Source organism: Semicossyphus pulcher, unplaced genomic scaffold (genome assembly GCF_022749685.1).
Source record: "Semicossyphus pulcher isolate SPU_LCO1_2020_fin unplaced genomic scaffold, fSemPul1.0.p SCAF_3, whole genome shotgun sequence".
NCBI lineage: Eukaryota > Metazoa > Chordata > Actinopteri > Labriformes > Labridae > Semicossyphus > Semicossyphus pulcher.
Window position 1 is genome coordinate 1,224,465 of NW_027211704.1, and position 19,463 is coordinate 1,243,927.

Consider the following 19,463-nt stretch of genomic DNA (forward strand, 5'->3'; position numbering starts at 1 on the left):
TGAGCTAATATGTAAGTTATGTTTCACTGCGCTGTACAGCTGGACGGGTCTGTCCCACCTCGTCCGTGCTAGCTCGCCCCTCCGCTGCAGGCTGGGGGGAGGGGCCTCGGATCGGAGCGGAGGCCTTTCGTCTGTTGCTTAGTTTTCCTTTTCCCCCACATTTGTTTGTTCGTTGATTTCTTTGTTTTGCTTTGACTCTCCTCTGGTTTATATAATAGGATTTGAAAAAAATGAAGAAGAAAAAAAAGATAATCAGACACACCACCTTAATGCTGTGTAGTGAAAGATACTGAACCCTAACACGATTTAATATATATAAAATATATTTCAGATTTTATATTTTATATATATGTACTGTACACTTATATCTATGTCCCTATGTGAGCTGTCCCCCAGGATTCCTTCGCTTTCTGTCAGTAACATCTGCATACATCTCAGAAAGGTGGCGAGTCTGGGAGCGACGGGATGGGTATACATTTCTTTATTTTTATTTTAGCTTTAACTCTTTTGAAGGAGAGGGAAATATCCAGTTGCAAAACATTGCTTGTTTCTACATAAACCAAATTCTTTTTGCTTAAAGAAGAAGAAACATTTGTATTAGTGTTTGGTTCATTCTGAGGCTCCTCTCACTTCAGGTCTACATCACATGCGCTCAGTTTATTTGGTACACCTGACACAACAAGTGCAGTCTAATACAACAGCAAACCCGTGCTTCATGGAGGTTATAATGTTCTTTGACTTACCCACATCCTTTCTTAAAGTGAGTGCAAAAAACATTAGTTTCACCTCTCATCTAATCACACTACAATTAATAATGCAAAAAAATAACAATGTGCTTTACGTGGTAATAAAGAGAAAATGTGCTTACAAAGTCACATAGAACACGGTAACATGACATTTAGATAAACACATACATGGAAACATTACACCAACAAACTTACACAGATAAATGCACATGTGCATGAAATAAAATAAAACAATAAAGCCTTTAGAAACTGCAGCCTCCACAACGAAAAGCTTGAATCAGACTTTAACATTTAAAATAAAAACCTAATATAACCCTCATGAAAGTATCATTTTAATGGCGTCCTGTTGCTAGACTGCATTTAGTTTTTTGCTAGGTGTACCTATAAACTTCCGACTGAGTGTAAACTAATGTGTGTTTCTGACAATCACCAGTCTCCAGTCTTGATATCATGTTTCACATCCACAACATCCACAACTCACCTTTAACAGCACCTGGGTTTGACTTTCCTGGAGCGTACAAAAACATTTGCACCATTTCTTCTGAATTTTGCCGATTCTACTTCAATCAAACGTGACCACTTTGAAGAGGATTGTTTTGCCAAAGAGACAGTTATGTGCTCCGCCGTGGTCTCGCTATACAGATGTCACCAGAGCTCTGTTTCTCAAGTCACGCAGATTTACAGTGTTTTGGATTATACTCATTTCCAACAGTTTGGCACAAAAAACTGGCTGTTGTAGGTGTTGACACACAAAACACACCGACCAAGAACACATGAGGTTGTGGACCAGCTGTTACACACAGTACACTCCCGGCTGTCTGGAACACTGTATCATTTTAATATAGAGGTATGTATAAGTGTCAGAATGATTTGAGTCCCACGTTTTACTTCTTTGCTTAATCCTAAAGATCCACAGCAGTGATAACGTGAGAGACCGGATTACATTAACAACACCTTGTTACCTGAATTATCCGACACAAGCTACAGCAATAAGTGAATTTCATTCTTTCTCAGAAAGTAGAAACCCCCTTTATTCATTCTTTCTATTTAGCATCAGCATCAATTATCATGTCGCACGGAGTAAAGACAACCCTGAGTGACACACCGGCTCATAGATGCATAGCATACATTTTAGGTACATTTGAAACAAGGAAAAACCAAAGTGTCATTGCAGCCAGGCCTGTACATGCGCTATTTGTTGCATACGGCTCACAGTGTATTGCAGGAGGAGGAACATAATGAAATATGTTTTAAAAACTAATCCAAACTATTCCATGGACTTCTTACGATCGGCTGGCTGCTCCTGAGTGAAGACAAATGTGCATCCAGAGAAATCTGAATCGTGGAGTTCAAGAGGAGACGACGCAGAATGTTGCATGCTGGGACTTCATCTCGTTCCTAGTTGGAGTGACAGGATCATGAGGTGAAGCTGGTTATTCCTCTGGTACAGTGTGGGCAGACTGGTTGCCTCACAAATAATGGCACTATTGTTTCACCTCACAGTGGATCAGTGTTGCTCATGTCCTGTAAAGAATGGAGAAGTGAGAAGGATTTAAGCTAAGCCCATGTTAAAGCTCAGGTGAGACTACACCTGTCAACAGGTGTAGTCTGGAGGTCTACAGATTGCTTCAGATTTAGAGCCACTATTCCTTTGATGCATTTGCACAATTCTGTAAAAGATAATGGAGTGTGAGAAGTAGGACATGAGCATACCTTTGGCTCTATAGTTTGCATTGCACTTATGGCTCTAATGTAAGTGATGTCAAAGCAGGTGTTTCACATTACCGTTGTTTCAGTGTGTCCTCAACTGCACCCTGCCCACACGTTTTGATCCATGGAGTGGTGCACCTGCCGATTTTAAACTTTGATTTGGATCTACACGTTAATTAGAACGTTTTTTGTAAAAATATTGCCACTGAATCTTTATAATCAAAGTTTTTACAGTAAAATGACAAAAATAAGCTTTGATCAGAATGGCCATAGATATTTAAATCTTTAATCTGTGTGTAGCATAAGCCACATTCCTACAGCAGGAACTTTTCCAGGGACCACAGACTCTTTGAGGTACTTATTTGATCACGCTCTGGGGGTAGTAGGCCTACTCTCAGAAAGTACTGGGACTTTGGGTGTTAGCCCTGCAGTGCTGAACCTTTCTGATTGGACAAGAAGTAATAGAACTTAGAAGAACGACAGAGAGGCAAGTGGTTTGACGAGCTGGATGTGTTTCCATACTATGCTTTAACATCTACACTTATGAACACTTTCAGGAACTACTGGATGACAATTTCACCCTTATACACAAGTACGTTTGGTGCTTAAAACAGGGGAGACTGCATGGAATAAAATAAGAAATGGTCTTAATGTTGAACTGCAGGTTAGCTGTCAATAAGTTAAAATAGAGGATCACAGACGTGTGGTCATTTATTTAGATAATAGCATAAATGCAACCTCTAGACCTGTTTAAAACAGGTGTGACTGTTTTATATGTCAGCAGATAAATTTGCCTAATCGTTACAGGCCTGACGATCTTGGTGGAAACAGATTACAAAAGGCTGGAGGAACTTTTTAGTCCCTCAAAAAGAAGCACCTGCGACTAAAGGTTCCCAGTATTTTCGGTGGAAACGTGGCTTTAGTGACCCGGTATTATTTCAGACAGCAGTTTAGGGCCTAGGTTTCCCCCGCTCCGCAAGAGGGAACTAGAGGTTAAACACAAAGACGGTTAAACAGAAGAAAAAAACACGTGGGCCGAACCGGACGACAAAATGTGCTTCCTCCCGAAAAACCCCGCCTCCACGTTTCCATGCATTGGCGCGCTTCGCCTCTGTGCTCGCTGTGGCTCCCTGCTCCTCCCCGGTTGGTGGTGGTGGTGGTGGACTGACTCTGTAGCGGGCTGCGGGTGCAAACATAGCAGGCATGAGTGCGGCGGGTAGTGCTCGGTCCGGTCCGGCAGCCGGCCCGGTCCAGCAGGGACTTAAAGAGGCTCTGATCGAGACGCTGACAGCCATCCTGTCCCCAGTTCAAGAAGTGCGCACCGCCGCGGAGGAGCAGATCAAAGTGCTGGAAGTGACAGAGGGTGAGTGGTTGCTAGTTTCTAGACGCTAGTTTGAGGGAGTTCACGGTGGCTAGCTAGCCGGTGTTCTCACTCATTAACGGCGCGGGCCTCTGCGGGGACGAGCTCCATGCTGTCTGCTGCTTTTACCAGTGCTAACTTTGGCTGTAGTAGCTAACTGTTAAAATGTTAGCTTGGGAACTGTCTTGGCTCCCAGCAGCTAATGTTAGGCCATCTTTTCAGAAGTTACTGATGACTAAGTTAGCTTGAACGCTCATGAAAACGTGTTCCACTTACCTGCGGTGTATAGGATGATCTCTCCTCGTCACAGCAAACTGTGTCTCAAGTGTAAACATCAACGTTAGCTTGTAAGTAAGTTATATTAAGCACATGGAGACGGTGTGGACAGCAACAGGGTGTACACTGGTTTATCGCTCTGCCATAGATAAAAACATTTAGTTAGCGTTTAGTTGGATGTTTCTTGTCTGTATTGTGCTTGAAGCAGGCTAACATATGTCAATTCTGAAGCTAAAGCTACTAACACAACGTTTCTGTCTCGAGCGCATTCGAGTCAAATTACGTCACTTGGTAACTATGACAGCAACAAAACCACCGCAGCCGTTAGCCACCTTAACCAACTGATGGTTAACCATTTACATACTCAAAAGTCGTGTAGTCAATTTGCGAGTTCCACAAGGCTTCCAGAAAGAAACGTTTCTCCCAAACCGAGTGATACCAAGTTATTCCGTGGCCCCCGAATGCCCGTTGACAGATTTTCCCGCGAAGTTGTCTCCTAGGGGTTTCTTCTCCCGAGGGTCCCGCCTTACAGGCTGCCAGCTTCGTGCATCATCAGCAACAGCAGCTCCATGAGGAGGGCACATCTAAGAGATGGAGGACAGTCAAAGTTTCTTTAGTGCTTTAGAGGGAGTAGCCAAATATTCTGAGACATCAGATCGATCAAAATCTTTCTTGCTCAAGACTCAACTGTAAAAGGTAATCAGTTTAATGACCCTTAAATAGAGTGGAAGTGTTATGAAGATGTCTGCAATTACTTTCAAACAACCAGTTTTATTGGACAACAGGCATTCATGAGCGCTCATAGAGTATAACAGGACGTATGTAACCATATCACTCTGCCTCAGTTGTTCTGAATACTGTTCATAAACATCACATTATTAACGTTACAGCAAACAGCCATCTAGATTTTAGAAAGCGTTCCCCAGGTAACGTTGTAGTTACACCATGAAGCTTAACATGTAAACAAAAACAAAGTTGCACGAGTGAAGGACATAGTTTGACGCAGCTTTGGAACGCTCCACTTCCATTCAGATTGTAGGACTAGCTGTGTTTGTGGCGCCAGGCGACTGATTAATCTAACAAAGAGTGGTAATCTGTTGTTGCTTATTACTTTTTATACTTTATTCAGCTTGTTGAACAGTTTTATAAAAGCTGTATCTCTCTCGAGGTTGTGCTGTTGTACAGAATATCAGCATGGCTGTGATTATCTTCGGCACTCATCCTGTAACTTCGTGCCTAAACGAATCACAGCCGGGATATTATTCGGTTCAGCAGCACTTCCTCTTCTGTGATATTGATTTTATTAAAAATCACAAATGGGAAAGATGGATACATTTCCAGTGGATTAGCTGACCACCCATCAGTCTTTCCATTGTCTGCCATGCACTCATCGCGCCCCATGTGAAAGCTATTTGTGCAGGCCGGCATTCGACTGTGCCGCAGCATCGCAGCAAGGCTGGCCCTTTCCGCTGGCCCCCCTCTCAGGCAGCCACTTTGTAGGATTGTCAGCACTAACATTGTCTTCTGGCGCCTGATGTCACTCTTAGTAAAACCCAGTGAGAGAGAGCGGGTTCAGAGCTGAGGTTGATGCTGATCCTGAACTGTGTGTTAATCTCTGCATGCCTATCTGGCCAGGTTCACACTACTGTCCTCTGTTAGCTTCATGGCTCCTGGGTTACTGCCATGTTTGTAGCCCTGGAACCAAATTATGTCAGTTGTTGGTTTTTAATGTTCTTCACTGAAACAGAAACACATTATTTTCATACGTTGGTGTTTATTTTGTTGTTGGGTTTTATATTTTGTTGTGCAGCACTTTGTAACGCTTGTTCTGATGAGAGATATAAAAACTTTCTTTGTTATTAAACTATTATTGGCATCACATCGTCTTGTTAACAGTATTTTTCTACCCTCAACCTGTTACATGATACGAATCCTGGCTGTGGATCACTGATGCTGCTCTTACCTGTCTGCTCTGAGCTCTGATTGTGATGTGCTTGTTGCTCATGTTGTAGAGTTTGGTGTCCACCTGGCAGAACTCACCGTTGACCCTCAGGGAGCGCTTGCAATCCGTCAGGTGAGCATTAAGAAAAACAAAGTAAAGTGCACATATTTCATGGCGAATGAGGTCATTTCCTGAGTGTGACTATTTGCGGCTGTCTTGTTGTGTTCACAGTTAGCATCAGTCATCCTGAAGCAGTATGTGGAGACTCACTGGTGTTCCCAGTCGGAGAAATTCAGGCCTCCTGAAACCACAGATCAGGTAAACCAGTCTTTATCTTAAACACACGTTTTATCTGCTAGTTAAAAGTATCCTTTCAGACTATTGTTAGTTTGCATTATGTTCCCAAACTCCTGTTGCCTCCCTCCAGGCCAAAGCCGCCATCAGGGAGCTGCTGCCGAACGGTCTTCGTGAGGCGATCAGCAAAGTCCGCTCCAGCGTTGCGTACGCCGTGTCGGCCATCGCCCACTGGGACTGGCCTGAGGCCTGGCCGCAGCTCTTCACGCTGCTGATGGAGATGCTGGTCAGCGGAGACGTTAATGCTGTGCACGGTGCCATGAGGGTCCTCACAGGTGTGAAAGAAACACACTGAATCAGAGTCCTTTTCTACTACTCTGTCCTGAAGTCGTTGGTGAAACACTGCTCTGATGGGCTGGATCTGTTTTAACAATTGATTTTGTTTTGTAAATCTATTAATGTTGGTGATTTAGATCTCATTACAGTAACCTGTCATATATTCTAATAAGTAAATAAGAACATTCAGTTGAACACATGTGTCTCCTGGGTGTTACTGTAGATAAGAAACTGTCATTCAAACCTGCTGCATGTCTCCTGTCACCCTTCAATGGGAGTTAAAAGTCACCCCCTAAGAAAAATCTTCTGCATATTTTAAGTGTCTTTGTGTCGTTGTTTTCAGAGTTTACCCGGGAGGTGACAGATACTCAGATGCCGCTGGTGGCTCCTGTCATCCTACCTGAAATGTACAAAATCTTCACCATGGCAGAGGTAGTGCTGCAGCTTACATATCTGTCTCTACCACACACTGCTACGTCTGAAAGTAAACTTCCTTCACAGACAGAAATAGACCTTAAAACTGGACATTCAGTACCTAAAGATGAATATATTTCTGGTGTCTGTGTAATATAAAGTTTTGGGCTTCCTCTAATGTTCCTCTGTGCAGGTGTACAGTATTCGTACCCGATCCAGAGCAGTGGAGATTTTCACCACCTGTGCCAACCTCATCTGTGCTATTGAAGAGCTTGAAAAGGTGAGACAGTCACAACAAGATGTAAAAAGAGTTTTTTTCATTTATTATTAGAAGAATTTTATAATAGATTGGTTATATTATGGAACATATTGATTAAATAGTGTAATTCTACACGTGTGTTTGTGCAGGGTGCAGCCAAAGCGTTGATCTTCCCCGTGGTGCAGCAGTTCACAGAAGCGTTTGTGCAGGCCCTGCAGATGCCTGATGGACCCTCGTCTGACAGCGGGCTCAAGATGGAGGTCCTCAAGGTGAGAGAGACTCTATGGACCAAAGACTAGCTGCTTCGAATGACCCTCAAATGTCAAATTCAGTTGCAAACCTGGGCACAGCCAGTGATTGTATTTGTCTGTTTTTTCTTCAGTCAAGAAACAAATCAAGAGATGGGACATGTCATTATTTTACGTACGGTATCTCCAGTGCCGTCTTTTAATCTCTTTGTTTTCTCGCCCTCTCAGGCAGTAACAGCGCTGGTGAAGAACTTTCCCAAACCCATGGTGTCCTCCATGCAGCAGATTTTACCCATAGTATGGAATACACTAACTGAAAGTGCAGCTTTATATCCTTTTGAAGTTGTCATGCATGATTATGAACATTTGTTTTGTGTTTTTAAAGCCTTATAAATGTATTATAATGTCATTAGGTGTACTTATGATGCATTATAGACATAACCTTCATAGAAAGCCTGTTTTGCTCCTGTGAGGAAAAACGCCCTCCACGTTTGGGGTGAAAAACTGGAAGTAGAGGTTTAACTTAATTTGGTCAAAAGTCTCTGGTCTTTTGCTTTGAGGACGTCTCCTCTCAGCCGCCTCTCCGCCTCACTTCAGCAGCTCATGCTGGTACATGGTAGGCTTCTGCTGACCCAGCAAGATGTAACAAGATGCAACGCTTTGATGTTGAGCAAAAGACTGATGAAGTGTAGTTCCTGACAGAAATGGTTAATTATAGTGGCAAATTAATTTAGTAAACAATAAGAACCAAACGTTAAGCCAGATGTTCCTCATTATACCTCTGATATGACAGAATAGAGAAGCTCTAGTGATGAGTAATAAGAAGTGAAAGCCAAATGTTCCTTAACTATCTGTTCACTTATGTGCGAACAGAAGTCAACTACACCGAGGAAGTGGACGACCCCGTCGACTCAGACGGTGAGCCGAGTTCACATCACCCTGACGACCACCTGCTTTCGTATCTACCTGTAATTTTAAAGTTTTTATGTGAATCTTCTGGTGTTTGCTCGTTTTCCAGGTGAGGTTTTGGGCTTCGAGAATCTGGTGTTCAGCATCTTTGAGTTCGTCCACACGCTGCTGGAGAACAACAAGTTCAAGAGCACGGTGAAGAAAGCTCTGCCCGAGCTCATCTACTACATCATCCTGTACATGCAGATCACCGAGGACCAGGTGAGGACACTGCTGATTTACATACTGTTCATTTAAATTGATTGACAGGCCTAACCGTTTGGCCTCGTGTTGCTTCAGATCAAAGTGTGGACGGCGAACCCTCAGCAGTTCGTAGAGGATGAGGACGATGACACCTTCTCCTACTCAGTCAGGATCTCTGCTCAGGACCTGCTGCTGGTGAGTGAGACACACACAACTCTCCGTGTAATCATCTTTTAAAAGAGGTTGCTGTTTACACTTAACCTGGTCGCTGCGGTGCAATCAAACTCTGACAACATTTACAGCCTGTATTAATGCAAAATAATCATGTTGGCATTGAAACCAAGGCGATACGTCTGTTTTTGTTCCTGAAGAATCAGAAATGAAGGAGTTAAAGCAGAAAAGAAAAAGTGAGGGAAACAAGATGAACCACAGAAAGTCACGTTGCTGTCATGTCAGGGTCGTCTGTTAGTGACCATTTATTATAAACAAAATCCAGTCTTTTATAATACTTAATTATATTGTTCACTTTGTCTGACTGTCGCGCTGCATTGTACATATCAGATGTGATGTCCACACTGAATCTGTTCAATCATCAGAAGCAGACCAGCTGTGCCCTCACGATCACACTGACATTAGTACTCATGTAAGAGATGGGCGAGTTTGTCGACGCTCCGACTCGCAGCTCTTTGATGCACCTCTCTCTCTTCCTGATATTTCCTGTCACTCTTACCTGTCTTATCGAATAATAAGGCCATAAACATATTTTCTGACAAAGTAGCCAACAGCAAGTTAATGCAGATGAAATCATAACTGAAATGCAACAATATAAATATATATATTCGTCGAGCATGACTTCCTGAACTGCTGGACGGGTGTGAAAACACTTAATCCCCCCAAAGTTTGAGTTTGTGTTTTGTCAGCAGACCCGCACACAGTGCCACATTTAGGATCGGGTATAAATACAGTCAGTTATCTTTTGCTCTGCTGTGTCTGTTGGGTTTATGACAACTCTGATGTGTGCTGGGCGACTGTTCCTGCACTACTCTGTCTTCTTCTACACATGCAGCCGACACAAACTAAAGGCATCTGTTTAACTTGTTTAACACTTTTGCCCGGCCGCCATTGTAAATAAGAATTTGTTCTTTCCTGCCTTTCCTGCTTAAATAAAGGTTAAATTTATTTTTTATAAATTAAATAAATTGGCCCAAAGTCGTCTTTATTATCTCGTGCGGTGTATCACGCATAAGTCATGAAAAAGGCCTCAAAATGTTTGTTTGATGTTGATGAGCGTCTGAGCGGTGCGGAGTCCCAGACTTGCTGAGCGTGCAGTTACAACATGGGCTCAGTCATGTCCAGTATTTAGGAGTCGCAGTGGTTTCACTGCAGCTCATCAGCTCATCATCAGCTCATTTTGCAGCCTCTGGTCCGCTCTAATAGTGTGTGTAACAATGGTGACCTTTGACCTCTGCTTGCAGGCTGTAGCTGCAGAGTTTCAGAATGAGAGCGCAGCAGCTCTGGCAGCAGCAGCGACCAGACACCTCCAGGAGGCAGAGCAGGCCAAGAACAGCGGCAACGAGCACTGGTGAGCAGAGACTGACAAACTCTTTGTGTCTGTCTGACTGCATCGTTGTGTCCGCTCTGAACACTTTATCCAATCTGAGCGACATTCCTGCTTCAACTGAAGACAAAGAACTTCTTAATTCCTGCATGACGAAGCAACATGAAGTTTTATATGTGCAGCAGCTTTCCAGTCAGAAAACGAATCCTTCTGTTTGACTAGGTGGAAGATCCATGAAGCCTGCATGTTGGCCCTCGGCTCCGTCAAAACCATCATCACTGAGAACGTGAAGAACGGTCGGATACAGTTTGACATGCACGGTTTCCTGGCCAGTGTGATTCTCGCTGATCTCAACCTGGCAGGTGAGTCATAAACTGATCCTTGGAGCTTTATAGAAATCACACGATCGATCCCAGAAAAAACTGTCAAATGCTACAGATATCTGTAAAACACTGAAATGATCAGATTAAAATGACCCCACGCGTCCCGTGCCTCCCTGTCGTTTCCCTCTCCTCTTGTCTTCTCCTGTTTTTCACTCTGTCTCTCTTTTGTTTTTGTTTGTTGACCAGCGGCGTCTCCGTTCCTGCTCGGCCGAGCTCTGTGGGCGGCCAGTCGCTTCACGGCAGCCATGTCTCCTGAGCTCATCCAGCAGTTCCTCCAGGCCACCGTCAGCGGCCTGCATGACAGCCAGCCGCCCTCCGTCCGCATCTCCGCAGTCAGGGCCATCTGGGGGTGAGAGAGAGCTTTTTCTACATTGCTGCCAAACAGCTGCAGAGTTCTTGGGTGTTTTTCTGTCTGAGAACAGCGAGCATGAACAAATGTATAAACGGGTTTTAGTCCATGATGGCATCAACTGACCTGGATTGGAGTTGCATGAATACTCTCTCCATATTGACGCTTACTGTCCATGTCATTCTCAGGTACTGTGACCAGCTGAAGCTGTCAGACAGCACCCACGTCCTTCAGCCGTTCCTCCCCAGCATCCTGGAGGGACTGGTCCAACTGGCCGCCCAGTTCAGCTCAGAGGTGCTCACCCTCGTCATGGAGACCCTGTGCATCGTCTGCACCGTGGACCCGGCCTTCACCACCAGCGCAGAGAACAAGATCTGCCCCCTCACCATCGCCATCTTCCTGAAATATAACAATGGTACTGATACAGCTCCTCTCTCACCACCTGTCAAACAGTTACAGTACAGTCACACCTCTGCTCTACAAATGATCCTTTTCTGTTTTTCCTCTTCATTGTTTGTCTAAAAAGAGGACACGATGTCGAGATGTGAGACTTTTATTTGCCAGCGTTGTGAAATGGATAAGATGGAGTCAGTGAGACGAGCAGGAGCAGAAAAGTCAAAGATGTGACTCAGACGAGGTTAAGACGCACACAGATCTGATCCGTCTCCTCTCTGCTCCTCAGACCCCGTGGTGGCCTCGCTGGCTCAGGACATCTTTAAGGAACTGGCTCAGATCGAAGGCTGCCAGGTCCCCATGCAGATGCGTCTCATCCCCACGCTGGTCAGCATCATGCAGGCTCCCCCCGACAAGATTCCCACTGGACTCTGTGCTGTAAGTACACGGTTGCTCAAGTGACACAGATGTGAATAAGAACTCTTTCAGTAGAAGCAGGGGGCATAATAATGGCCAAAAGAGGCACCTCCTGTTTTATGCCTCTTATCAGACCTTCTACTTCCCAGGATGATGTCACAATATTATGTTGCATACTTTGCACCTGTGTGTTGCTTATCCTCATTGGGCTGATGGACTCTTGACCCACCTGCCCGACTCAGCCAAAACCCCGAACACTTTGGTACATGACAAAGTTTTTAAACAAACGTGTGTCTTGTTATTAGACAATGAATGATGAATAAAAAGTTATTATATTGTAGATTTTAGATGTGACTAAATAACACAAATTGGGCAGTAATATTTATCCACAAACAAACTGTTAAACTCATGTTGTATCAGAATCAGAAATACTTTATTGATCCCTGAGGGGGCGATGTATGTTCTCTTAGTACAATTAATCCTGTTACATAATTCCAACAGAAACAGGAAGTGTTTTCTGCTAGTGTTTTAAAATTAATGAGTCGGCTGACTCGTTCATCTGAAACTTCAGCTTGTCTAAATATTCTTTCTCCCCCCCCACCCCACAGACGTCCATCGACATCCTGACGACGGTCGTCCGAAACACCAAGCCCCCTCTGTCAGAGATGCTGGTGTGCCAGGCGTTCCCTGTGGTGGCACAGTGCACCTTACGCACCGACGACAACACCATCATGCAGGTACATGAGCACAAGGACTACAACACTAGAAGGATCCAGTTGTTAAGCAAATGACACAAGCTGCTTCTCAGTAAAAACACCCAAAACTTTAGACTCAGGCTCTTAATGTTTTCTCATTAAAGAGTCTTTTTGGGTAGAAAATATCAAGAATCAATATTGCATCAGTGATGATTTAAACACCAGCGTGTCCTCGAACACCCCTCTCTTATTCTTCTCCACTCCCCTCCAGAACGGCGGCGAGTGTCTGCGGGCGTACGTGTCTGTCGCCCTCGAGCAGATCGCTCAGTGGAGGGACGAGCAGGGCAACAGCGGCCTCTGGTACGTCATGCAGGTGGTCAACCAGCTCCTGGACCCACGGACCTCCGAGTTCACGGCCGCCTTCGTGGGCAGGTTGGTGTCCACTCTGATCTCTCGGGCAGGAACCCAGCTCGGGGAACAGCTGGACCAGATCCTCCGAGCGATTCTGAGCAAGATGCAGCAAGCGGAGACTCTGAGTGTCATGCAGGTAAAAGAGTCGATGTGTGGCTGAACCATTTAACCAGGTGTTAACTCCTTTCATGACCTCGTTATTTCTCCTCCCTTTGCCTAGTCTCTGATCATGGTGTTCGCCCACCTGGTTCACTCCCAGCTGGACCCTCTATTGGAGTTCTTGTGCAGCCTGCCCGGCCCGACGGGGAAGCCTGCCCTGGAGTTCGTCATGACGGAGTGGATGAGCAGGCAGCACCTCTTCTACGGACAGTACGAGGGGAAAGTCAGGTAAGTCAGGCAACTTTTCTACATTTGATTTATCTGCTGTAGCCATCCACAGATGCTAACCTGCACCACCAACAGGAGGAAAAAGCAGCAGCATTAGTAGTTTAGGTCCGTGTTCAGTGTTGCTATTTAAGGCTCTAAATGACGGCTGCCTGTAGATGGCGACATCCTAATAACTCTGTGCTGCTGGTTTCTGCCTGAAGGAACCAGAACGCCTCATGAGAAGCTCATAATGGAAGGAGTGAGCTGTATTCAGAAGGTCGGCTCTCTTTACACAGCGAACTCTCTTGCTGTGTTCAGAGCAGTGAAGCACTATGAAAATGTTTCAGGAGACGCCGTCTGGAAACAGAACTGACTGTTTATCTGTTCGTGCAGACATTTAGAACAACTTCTGCCCTCTTTCAGTTTTAGACAATTCATCGTCTGAACTGATTGATCTCAGCCCTTGGAGTGAAACAAGTGCTCCTTTGGCCTTGTATGGGATGATGTGGGCTGTTTGTGTTTCCAATACAGCACTCAAACAGACGTCTGCTTTCGTCAGGCACTGAAGTAGCTGTTTGGGACACGTCATGAAAGGCTCCTAAAACACTTTTCGTCCCTCGCTGCGCATCTCAATCTTCTGTCTCCTGTTCTTGGCCCTGCAGCACGGTGGCTCTCTGTAAGCTGCTGCAGCACGGCCTCAACACTGACGACAAACGTCTCCAGGACATTGTGGTGAAGGGCGAGGAGATCTACAGCCCTGAGGACGGCATCCGCACACGCTCCAAATCAGCAAAGAGTAAGACGACCAGAAATGGAGATGTTAGGAGATGAAGCACGGGGTGTCATGTGCTGAGTCTTTGTGTGTTTCTCCACAGACCCGGAGCGGTGGACCAACATTCCTTTACTAGTAAAGATTTTTAAATTGATCATCAACGAGCTGTCGACTGTAATGGAGGCCAACGCCAGCAGAGCGAACGCAGCAGACTGGAGCCAAGGTGAGTTCAAGTAATATGAATTCTGTTGGTTGGCTCTTTGATTTCGACTTCAGGGTTCAAACTGTTTCACTCGGGACACGAACACTGTTTGCAAAAATAGTTCGACTCTTGGTTGTAAAAGCTGTGACAGCAGACATTTCAGTGACCAGCTGTTGTTTGTCTCAGATTCGAGTGGTATGTGGGAGGACAATGCAGAGGACGAGGGGGAGGATGAAGAGGAGGAGGATGAAGGCCTCCCAGGGCAGCTGCTTTCTGAGCTCATCGCCTCCAACAAATACGGTACGAGTATCTCCCCAGAGTACCAGCTATTACTGCAACTTCTTTCCTGTACTTTACTGTACTGTTACTGCAGGAGAAGTTTGCATGTCACGGTGTGTTCCTGTTACAGATGATGATTATTACGAAGACGATGAGGAGGATGATCCTGATGCCTTGAAAGACCCCATTTATCAGATTGATCTGCAGGTACGCCGACCGTAAACTCTGACATGTGTCACTTCAAATCTTCCGGTTTGTCTCATCAGCTGGAAACACTCAGCTTAAGCACCTGCACAGAATTACTGGAGATTTGGGCGAGTGATATTATATGTTATGGCAACAATTATAAGTCCTGATTTATAAAAAAATTTGTCACATTTAAATATAGTGTGAGATGTAATCAAGACAATCAATTTAGAAGCTTTTAATGCTCATAGTAACGTCAGTGAAGGTTTGTTTTTGGCTAAATACCTGACAACATAGAGCCACTCTATCACAGCAAAGCAAAAAAAACAGTATGACTATAAATTTGCACTGCTGAGGATTCATGAGGGATTGCCCCCACTGGCCGAATACATCCAGATATAAAAAAGATATCTATGAAGTCTATGAAGGTATTTATATTATATCGCTTCACCACATGTGCAGGGATCTGTGCAAAGTTTTAAAGTGACCATCTCGAAGATTTTCAGTGAAATAAATGTCTGTTAAGTCGTCTATCGCCAAATGAGGTAACACAATGGTGACTGAGCCTGTGGCCCACTGATGGAAGCCTTTGCATCTGCAGTATATAGTATTATTATGGGCTGGGTGTCTGTGGCGGCGCCCAGTTAGTGACGCGTTTTCCATCAGCCAGCAGTGGTTGGTCTGCCAGAGAGGGTAGGCGGAGCTAAGCGGCTGCTTTTCCGCTCTCTGCAAGTGTTGCGAGTAAACAGTAATCTACTATGGCTGAACAAACAAAGAAAAGATGGATGACTACAGATACAACTTCAACAAGAAGTGAAAATCCAAAGAAGAAGAAACAAACTCGACGCTCAGATGAAGCAAACAGTCTGAAAAGGAAAGCGACCGTCAGCCAGGAAAATCAAGAGTTACAACCGGAGCCAACCGTGGACGTCACACATGCAGCACTGTCTGGATATCTGGGAAGTGTGCTCTTGCAGTTACCGTTTATCACCACAGGGGCCGCCAAAGAGAACAAAACTGAGATCTTCGAGATTACCTCTTTAAACGACCTTAGAACAACGTGCATTTACAAGCACGGGCTGTGGTCAGTGAATGCATCACATGCCCAAATGTGCTGGCCAAAGAAAGTAAAACCCTTCAGCTGTCATGTGCCTAAAAATGAATTTGTTTGCAGACATATTAGAATGGTAGGTGATGCATAAAGGAGAATGTGCTAGAGTTCACAAAAAGGCATGCCTGATGTCTGTTACTGTTGAACATTTAAGGTCTTTTGAAAATCGCTCTAAATACTTTCAGATAGCAGCCATATGCTCCTGAAAGGCTGCAGCCCTCGTCACCAGTGTGAGAGCGGTTTTCTGTCCCAGAGTGTCAAATCAGATCAGAAGATGCTCCAATTATCACGAGGCTTTAGGGTGAAATGGTGCCAGGCATGTTGGATTAGTCTTTAAGGAAGAAGCACGCACGCGATTTTTCACTTACTACTACAGATGATTAACTAGTACTTGATGATGCAGCGTTATTTTCTAGAAGGATTAAACCACGTCCAAACTGTGTTCAGTAGCTTAAGATGCTGATGAGCCGAAACAAAATGAAGTAATCTGAAAGAGAGGGAATTGACGAGCAGAAAAACCCAGACAGACTTCTTACTTAAAGTACACAAGTGAAGAAAACATCGTTACTGTGGCTTTATTATTAAAACATAAATACTAGAAGTTACAAACTTTGACCTTTTTATTTAAACTGCCTCATCCAGCTCGCTCGTCACTTCACAATCAACACTGTAATGAAAACATACAGTATATACACATGGATAGATACTCTTGAACAGTGCATAACCACGACTGCTATCTGACTTACAAAAATATATAAATATACATTAAATTAAAAATGTAATAAAGGGTTAAAAATTAAGAAAATAAAAGAACACCCAAATAAGTATTTATTATAAGAATTTCAAATGCAACACAACTACAACATAACATCGTAATTTTAGGACTTCAATTGCAAATGGACCAAAAGTGTTTAAAGTCCTGCTGAATCTGCTGCATGCACATTCAAAACAGAACTCTTACTGTCTTAGTATGGACCTGCAGACGCTGCAACCAAGACGAGCCTGGACAGAGTCCAATATCATCACTTTCAGCAGGTAGCGCAGAAGTCCAAGTCCAGTTCTGCTGTTTGTTCTCAGGCTGAAATCAGCAGACAGCTTCTAGCTAGCCTTAGCTACCCGGCTGGTGTAGACGGAACGAACACAGTACGATCTGTACGCTGGTCATTATTGTTAGAAATATATATGGATCATTAACTATCACGACCAAGATGTGGGATCAGTGTACAGAATCCATTTCTCAGTCTAGTCGTGTCAGACGTGTCTACGTGTTAGCCGGAGCCAGCTAGCCCCCTGGAAATGAGACCTCAGGGGCCATGTCCTGTAAACTTCTGCAGATGTCGTGACGCTTTAAGAAAACAAACTGGACTAAAACTACATCGATGTGTATTTGTTACAAGATTTAAATGATGTACACATTTTACAAAGTATAATAACAGAAAAATCTCCATCCTAGTTGTTCCACCGATCTCCTCGTGCTGTCATCGATACACGTGATTTGTATTGTTATTGCTACTTAACGTAGCATCATTATATGTGACCTGTTCTGTGTCTGTTTCCCCAGGCGTACCTGACAGACTTCCTGACACAGTTCGCCCAGCAGCCCTGTTACAGCATGTTCTCAGGCCACCTCAACACCGCAGAGAGACAAACGCTGCAGTCTGTAGGCCTCTAGCCCCGCCTCCTGCTGCTCCAACAGCTCTTCCTCCATCTACTACGCCCAAAACTGTCTTCTATTGCCGCGTCACTTGTGCTCTCATGGTGAATTTACAACATAGTGAAGAAAAAGGAGAAAACTTGTGATAATATTGATGGCAGAAGAATAAAAGGAACAGGGTTGAAAGAGATGGACATGCACTTAACCATAACCTGTTTCTACGTACTTATGATGGGATGAAGGACTTTGCAGATGTTGAAGTGATGACAAAGAGGTGAGAGACTGAAGAAGGTCAGAGGACTCGCCGTTTTAGATCGGACAAGAGGGTCGTTTAAAAAGGCTGCAGCTTCACAGCAGGACAGGTGAACCATGAAATATGAACGGACTATTTTGCCATGTCCTATTTGTAACTTAGCCCGTTATTTTTGTCTTTCTGTATAAACACAGAAAATGCAAAATGGAAAACACTTCCAAGAGACTTTACATTCATTGAAGGAAGGTCAAGAAAAAAAGTCCTGATCGCTGAACCCGGAGGGAAATATTTGGCGGCCTTATATTCCAGAAAACGTCGACTGTTTCTGACAGGAAGTGAAAAACTCTCTGACCATCATGTCTTTGGGTACGGTGGGTATTTGGGAATTCACTCTGTCGCATGATGATTCACAGCCTTCTCATTTCCTTGTACCTGATACATTTGGGATTGAAATTTCTAAATAAAAAGTCCTGAAAGGACATTTCCAGATTGATTTCCAGATTCTTCTCCTGCCTGACCTTGGAATAACACACACACACACACACACACAAACAATCCCATTATTAATGAAATCTGAAGGATAAAACTAGAACATGTTTATTATTATCACTCAGGGGTGACAGTCACGCTTAATAATGCCTCAGACAGGCATATTTCTGGGCTCCAAACCTATTTAACTACATTTTAATTTTCTATATTCCATGTGGAATACAAACAGGTTGTGGTCTTTTCAGTTTGTACTTTTGTATGTTTGTGTGTTGGCTGGGATGGGCCACGAAAGGAAGATTTTAGCAGCTAGCTTCTTTTTTCCGTAGCACCTGTCCAATTTAGCCTCATACAGTGTTCATTTTTACCTTCAACAAATTACTGATTTTTATTCGCAATGTTTGATTTACCCGCACCCCAGGAAATGCCTCGACATCACGAGGAGCTGTTTTCTCAATCAGGTGCATCATGGTAAGATCCACACTGAGAAATCATCCTCGCTCCAGCAGGGCGGGGAGGAAGGGGTGGCGCTCTGACCTCTCAAGTTGCGTTCAGGGTTGCTCGTAAACATGAGATATGTAGACATTGAGCAAGGGGGTGACCTAGACACCACAATTTTTAATAATAGTCTTAACAAATTCAACGACACACATTATTGTATTAATTGTAGTTGTTTTATGTCCCGTATGGATGGTTGTATGTTGTCTCATTTGTGCATTGGTACCAAAGTTCAGTGGTGAAAGGAGAATGCAGATCATTTACCAAAGGGTAACACTAAAACACGTTGGTACAAATAAAAGTCCAATATTAAGTATTAACAGCCAATTGTAGAACACATTTTGGAGTGCAGTCTAAATATTCCACTGTGAACGTGTGTACAGAGTAAAATACTGGTTATTTTTCAATAAAAATAAAGGTTTAAATATTCCTACTTCAACTCTTTCGCCTGTATATTAAAACAAACATTTGATTAAAATGACTTGGTTTGAGGAGAAAAAATTACAACAATTATCTTTGAAGTGTTGTGTTGATGTAGGCTTTGATGGAGCTAAACATGGGGGAAAATATGTTCATTGAAACTACCTCAGAATTGTAATTAAGTACAGTTAATGAGTAAATATAATGGGACTTACTAACGGTCATTGAGTGCCAGGGTTACTATAATAACGCCCTCATAGTTTTATGATATTGATGAACATTTTCCCGAATTT

At 43.8% G+C, this 19,463-nt stretch overlaps 1 protein-coding gene across 1 annotated transcript; it reads left to right on the forward strand.

The window, feature by feature from the left end:
- The first annotated feature begins 3,605 nt into the window (after positions 1-3,605).
- ipo9 (importin 9) lies at positions 3,606-18,248 on the forward strand. Its single transcript, XM_069678103.1, has 24 exons — positions 3,606-3,819; positions 6,105-6,166; positions 6,266-6,352; positions 6,462-6,663; positions 7,008-7,096; positions 7,272-7,358; positions 7,487-7,606; positions 7,814-7,914; positions 8,445-8,503; positions 8,604-8,755; positions 8,834-8,932; positions 10,213-10,319; positions 10,518-10,657; positions 10,865-11,027; positions 11,216-11,442; positions 11,710-11,858; positions 12,446-12,574; positions 12,804-13,079; positions 13,164-13,330; positions 13,972-14,105; positions 14,185-14,304; positions 14,470-14,583; positions 14,693-14,769; positions 17,421-18,248. Exons 1-24 carry the CDS (start codon positions 3,660-3,662, stop codon positions 17,529-17,531), a joined length of 3,132 nt encoding a protein of 1,043 aa, XP_069534204.1. The 5' UTR covers positions 3,606-3,659; the 3' UTR covers positions 17,532-18,248.
- Positions 18,249-19,463: the final 1,215 nt, after the last annotated feature.